The sequence below is a fragment of the Myotis brandtii genome, unplaced genomic scaffold (assembly GCF_000412655.1).
Source record: "Myotis brandtii unplaced genomic scaffold, ASM41265v1 scaffold915, whole genome shotgun sequence".
Lineage (NCBI taxonomy): Eukaryota > Metazoa > Chordata > Mammalia > Chiroptera > Vespertilionidae > Myotis > Myotis brandtii.
Window position 1 is genome coordinate 445,654 of NW_005371769.1, and position 6,180 is coordinate 451,833.

At 58.7% G+C, this 6,180-nt stretch overlaps 1 protein-coding gene across 1 annotated transcript in view; it reads left to right on the forward strand.

The window, feature by feature from the left end:
• ZBTB46 (zinc finger and BTB domain containing 46) overlaps window positions 1–6,180 on the forward strand; it is a 25,515-nt gene that overhangs the window by 6,648 nt on the left and 12,687 nt on the right. Inside the window, 1 exon segment of the mRNA XM_014532798.1 lies at window positions 1,211–1,495. Coding sequence (XP_014388284.1) covers window positions 1,211–1,495 — 285 coding nt within the window.

The following is a 6,180-nucleotide window of genomic DNA, read 5'->3' on the forward strand; positions in this document are numbered from 1 at the left end:
CCTTCCTTCCTTCCTTCCTTCCTTCCTTCCTTCCTTCCTTCCTTCCTTCCTTCCTTCCTCCCTTTCTCTTTTTTGGAGGGCTGTCTTCTTAATTTTAACCACTCTAGTGAGTGAGTTTGATGAGTTTTGGCAATGTTACACCTCTGTCGTCAGGAGAGAGACCATTTCCACCACCAAGAATGCTCCCTTCTGCCCTTTCAGTCAGCCCTCCCACACCACCTGTGTCCTCCCAGCAGTCCCTCCAGATGCCTCAGAGTGGCCAGCTTGAAAAGTACAAGCACAGAGCATCATTTTGAGACAATTGTAGATTAATGATCAATTGTAAGAAGTAATATGGAGACATCCTGTGTTCCTTCATGTGGTTCCCCCCATGGCATCACCATGCAAATCACAGTCAGAATCACAGCCAGAATGTTGAGGCTGCTACAGCCCAGGACCTGAGCCCACGGCCCGCAGCCACCCCCTCTGTCCACGTCTGTGACTCTGTGTGCTTTTGAGCCCCCTTCCCGTGGCTGTGGCACCGATAAGTCATTCCTGCGCTGCCCAGTGCTCTCTGCCCGTGGCTGTGGCAGCCGACCCCTTCGTTCAGCTGTGGGCCGTTTGGTTATTTGGGAGATTTTGGCCGTCACACCCAACGCCGCTGTGAGCGCCCGAGCCAGACTGTGGCGCTCACCTCCTTGGGTGTCTGCTCCGGCGGCAGTGGGCCGGCTCAGGAGGTCACTGCCGAGTGGTGTGGCGTGTTCGTGGGCGTGGCTGTGACGGGGTCCTCCTGCGCTGGCTGGCCGCCAGCACCACCTGTGGGGACCTTGTCCGCTTGTCACTGCTGAGTGGACAGTTCTTTGTGCGTTTTCTCCCAGTCTTTGGCTCAGTTTTTATCTAACACTGTCTTTTGAGGAGCATACATTTAACATTTTGACCAAGTCCAATTTGTGAACTTTTTTTATTATGGTTCATGCTTTTTGGGTCTCCTAGCCAAGAAGTCTTTGCCCAAGATGAGTTTTTCCTGGAAGTTTATAGATTTAGGGGGAACAGGTAGGCCTGTGAGTGAGGTGCAGTCCGAGCCTGTGGGGCCCGGGGTGCAGCCGGGAGCGGCGGGGGCCCCACAGTGGACCGCGGCGGCAGACGGGGTGGGCCTGACAGGAAGCCCGTGGCCCTGGCTGCTTCCCACCGGAGAGGCTTGAAGTGACCTGCACGTTCTGTTTCCTCCCAGATTCAGACTTGACCGTCACCGAGGCCAGCAGCTCCGACAGCCGAGGGGACAGGGTGGACCTCTGTGCCCACGTGGACGAGGGTCTCCTGGGGGCAGAAGCCAGCTACCTGGGCCGGCCCCTCACCCCCGAGAAGGACGAGGCGCTGCAGCAGGCCACCGCGGTGGCCAACCTGCGGGCGGCGCTCATGAGTAAGAACAGCCTGCTGTCCCTCAAGGCCGACATGCTCGGGGACGACAGCGCCCTCCTGCTGGAGTACCTGCCCAAAGGCACCCACTCCCTGTCTCGTAAGTGCAGGCCCCGCGGCCACTTCCGTGTGATTCTGAGTGCTGAGAGGAGCAGAGGGCGTCGGGCCCACGGGTGGCGGGTGTGGGCGTCGTGCGGGGGCTGGCGATCAGCCCTGGGTCCAGTGCCCTCAGTCCCCCTCCTGAAGTCGTCAGGTCACACATATGGGGTTGTCAGGGCAACAGGGAGGGCCGTGCATGCTTGTTCAGACATTTCCTACTTGAAATCGAGGATCTAAACCTAAAACCTGCTCAAGCTCAGAAGCACACAGGAGCGGTGAGCAGGCTGGGGGCACAGCCCTGTGCGGTCAGGAGGGGGCAAGGGGCAGCCTCCGACCTCCGGCCTGGCTCGTTCCCCCGGGAGATGCGAGGAGGGAGGCCAGGCTGTGTTGGCACGAGGTGACGCTGGTCGCACGGGCTGTTAGAAAGGACTTGGGCGCTGTGTTAAGTGCCCCCCTGCATTCCAGTTGCTCAGAGCACATGGCTCTGAGATGTCCTCCAGCAGCACCGGGCGCTGGCTTGTGCCCCCCACCTGCCCTCGTGCCCACTGCGTGCCAGCCGAGCGGGAGCCCCCCCGCGTCACGGGCATTCTGGGGACATGGTGGTTGCTGCCCATGTGCGGGCACCGAGTGTGTCACCAGGGAGAAACCTCGTGTCTGGCTGCTCTCCCCAGGGGAAGGGATCCCCACACGGGAGGTGCTGAGTGTGGAAGATGTGAGGTGCCCCACGCCGGGTGGGCGCTGAGCACCCGCGGGTGAAGGACGGCCTGCCAGCACCAGGCTGGGCCTTGGGATGTGTATCTTTGTTTTCAAAAACACTATTTTATAGCTTTGTTCTCATGAGCACTAAAATATTCAAGTTTTTGTGTTAGAGTGATAAAAACTGCTTATGGCCAATAAAGACTGACACTGAAAATAATGTTTACGCCCCTTTATTTCCGTGGCTGAAGTAAGGCTGCTGCCAGGCCGGAGCGTGGTCTGTGGGTCGGACTTGGTTGTGATTCAGACCTGAGGCTAACTAGCGTTGGGCATGCTTTTAAAAACACACTCAGGCCTCATTTTCTGCATCTGAAATTGGGGATAGTGTCTCCTACACAGCTGTCTTGAACTTAAAACAAAACAGTGTTTGCCCTGGCTGTGTGCTCAGTGGTTAGAGTGTCGGCTCAAGGACTGATGGGTGGTGGGGTCAATTCCCAGCCAAGGGCACGTACCTGGTTGCAGGTTCCATCCCCCATCCCTGGTTGGGGTGCATGCGGGAGGCAACCAGTTGATGTGTCTCTCTCACATTGATGTTTCTGTCTGTCTCCCTCCCTTCCACTCTCTCTAAAAAGCAGTGGAAAAAATATCCTCAGGTGAGGATTAACAGTAGATAGATAGATAGATAGATAGATAGGTAATAAATCAATAATATAAAACAAAACAAAACAGCTTTTGTAAAACGCCGAATCCTTAAGCCGAGCGTGTGCGCGTCGCTCCAGGATGTCAGCCCTTGGAGTGAACGTCGGGACCCGGCAGAAGCAGCGGATGGAGCTGGTCCGGGACATGGAGGTGTTGTCTTGGGGCCTTTGGGCGCCTCGCACTGACACTCGCAGGTCCAGCAGCTGGACACCCAGCCACGGGGATGACTGGGCAGGGTGTGTGGGTGTGAGGAAGGGCAGGCTGGGGCTGGGGGACTAGGACAGCTTCTGTGCTGCCCTCATGTGGCTAAGAATGATGCTTGGGGTGAGTGTTGCTTTTTGCCGTCTGTCTGGCAGCTTTCGCCCCAGCGCAGGCTTTGCCACATCTGTGCTTTGAATGGGGCCCAGGGGTCTGCTAGCCCCCAAGCCCCGATGTCCCCCTCCAGTCGAGCAGGGTCACCCCTGTGTCGGGCCTGACTGGGCTCCAGGACCAGGCGGCTGCGGCCGCCCTGGGTGGCGTCTCCCTGCACCTCAGCTTCTCCGTCCGCCCCTCCCCCAGCAGAGGCCCTAGAGCACCCTCACAGCAGGTCTCACATGAGGGGAGGTCACGGGATGGGCGGGGACCCCATGATGAGGCCTTTCTGGGCGGATTTTTCTCTTCAGGTCTTCCTCTCTCACATGCGCTCGCTGTCCGCTGTGATTAGCCCGCTGTGTGTTGGAGCGAGGGCGGCCACACGCGCTCCTCGTGCCTGTGAGCACACGTGTGAGTCCTGTCACACGCGGGTCCTCCGCCACCTCCATGTCTGGTGTGTCTGTGACTAATTCCAGGTGAAGCCGGCGCGTGAGGTTCGGCGTTCTCTTATTTCTATTGTGCTTTGACCTCCTTGCTTTTGATATTCTAAATTCACCCCCTTTCTCATGAGAATCTGCCCATTTCTGTAAATAGAGTGAGAAGTTGGCAACATTCGTGGGCTGGGCTCTGAGCTGTGACGTGGGCTGTGGTGGATACCACGTCTGCCTGGACGCCGCTCAGCTGGTCAGCAGCAGCAAGGCCGTGGGAGCTGCTGGGGATGGTTACTTTACACACGATGCTCTGACATCCCAGTTAAAACTGCCTGTTTTGCCCGGCCGGTGTGGCTCGGTGGTTGAGCAGCGGCCTATGAACCAGGAGGTCATGGTTCAGTTCCCAGTCAGGGCACATGTCTGGGTTGTGGGCTCCATCCCCGGTGTGGGGCGTGCAGGAGGCAGCCGATGAATGATTCTCTCTCCTCACTGATGTTTCTATTCCTTTCCCTCTCCCTTCCTCTCCGAAATCAATAAAAACATATTACAAGAAACAAACAGCCAGCCCTGGCCGGTGTGGCTCAGTGGATGGAGCGTAGGCCTGCGGACTGAGTACCAGGGACCAGGTTTGATTCGGTCGAGGGCATGTACCTCAGTTGTGGGCTCGATCCCCGGCCTTGGTCGGGGCGTGTGTGAGAGGCAACCAATGTGTCTCTCTCACATCGATGTTTCTCTCTCTGTCTCTCCCCCTCCCTTACTCTCTCTCTAAAAAAATTAATGGAAAAATATCCTCAGGATTAACCGAAAACAACAATAATAACAAAACAAAAAAACAATAACCAAAAAATAAGTAAAATAGAAGCTGCCTGCTTCTGGCCGACGCTAAAGTACAGGTGTGGGTTTCCCCAAATACACGGTGCGGAGCCCCAGGCGTCTTCTCCACCGCACTGTCTCTGGGCCACGTGGGCGGCGGCTCCACTGAAGGTGCCATGAGGGACGCCCCACAACCTCAGGGGCGTCGGGGCTGAGACGTGTGGTGCGCAGGGCCTCTCCCAGGGACCCTCACCCTGTGGCCTGCAGACCTCGACCCTGGGGAGACCAGGGTGGTGCCTGCTTGGAAGGGACCTGAGCTCACGTTTGCAGAAGGAAAAGCAGCCTCACACTGGGCCCCACAGCAGAGGCCTCGCCCTGCTCTCGGCTGCCCGTGGACACGCTGCCCAGCAGAGCCCTGTGGGGGCCGGGCCTGTCCCCAACCTTCCCGGCCCTGGAGGGGACGTCGTGGTGCTTGGATGTGGTCTGATCAGGGCAGTTTTGCAAAAAAAGGGACAGTCATTGCAGATGTGTGAGGGAACCATTAGCTCTGCAGCTGGAGCCCAGGTCCTTCCTGGCTGGTTCTGGAGCCTTCCACAGAGTGCCCTGTTTTCAGAGGCCTAGCCCCACAGCTGGTCTCCTCACCAGGCCGACGCTTTCACCGATTGCTCCCTGAGAAGACTTTTCAGTTCTCATTCTGACTCAGATGAACTTGACTCTCACGTTGATGACATTTCAGCAGCAGCTAAAGTCCTGCCTGTTAGTCGTTATTGTTCACTGAGTGGAAACCATGAAAAGCATCATTCGTGGCTCAAAACACGTCCCTGTTTGGGGAGTGGTGTTCGGGGTGCAGTGATCGGGAGGGACCCCGACCTGTGTGTTGCTTTCTTGGGCCCTTAAAAGTGCCGTTCGCACAGGGGTCCCTGGCCAGTTCCCTGGGGACACCCTGCAGACAAGCCAGGTGGGGCAGGTGGGGCAGGTGGGGCAGGGTCCTGGTGCCATGTGGGACCCCATGTTGTCCCCACTGCTGAACACCTCCCGCGGGGAGGGGGACTTGCCCGGGTCGGGGCGAGCGCTGGGCCTGCACACGGGGCAGCTCTGCAGTGGCCCGATGTGTGTGTGTGTAGCGGTGGGCGGGGGGCGCTGCGGCCGCTCTGGTTCAGGTTGCAGTTTGAGGCACGTTTCCTGTGTCGGACACCGGGATTTTAAAGTTTCTTGTGAAAGGGTGTTGGTTGTGAGTCCACTTTGAGAAAAAGAGCCAGCTCGGCTCCGTGACGCTCGTCTCAGACCGTTTCTCAAGGCCACAGGTGTGACCTCGGGACACAGCCGGACTTGCTGGGTAACCAGCCGCACCCCAGTCCGGTGTGGAGCCCTGCGGCACCCGCTGGCGCCAGAGGGAAGCTGAGAAAAGCACCCAAATGCCCACCCACTCCGGCGAGCCCCAGGCTGCGGCATGCCTGGCGGGCTCATCACGGGAAGGTCCAGGAGCGCCTCCGGAACGCGCTCAGTCCCACCAGCCCGCTCGCTCGCTCCCTCCCGGGGCTGAGCCTGGCTTCCTGTTCCCAGGACCTGACACCAGCCCAAGCCCCCGGGGGAGGGACAGAGCAGCCCCTCACCCTCTGCTCAGCTTGGATGCCGAGGCCAGGACAGCCAACCCCCGCCCTGGGGAGACCTGCCTCTGCTGGGCACCTGCACGCCC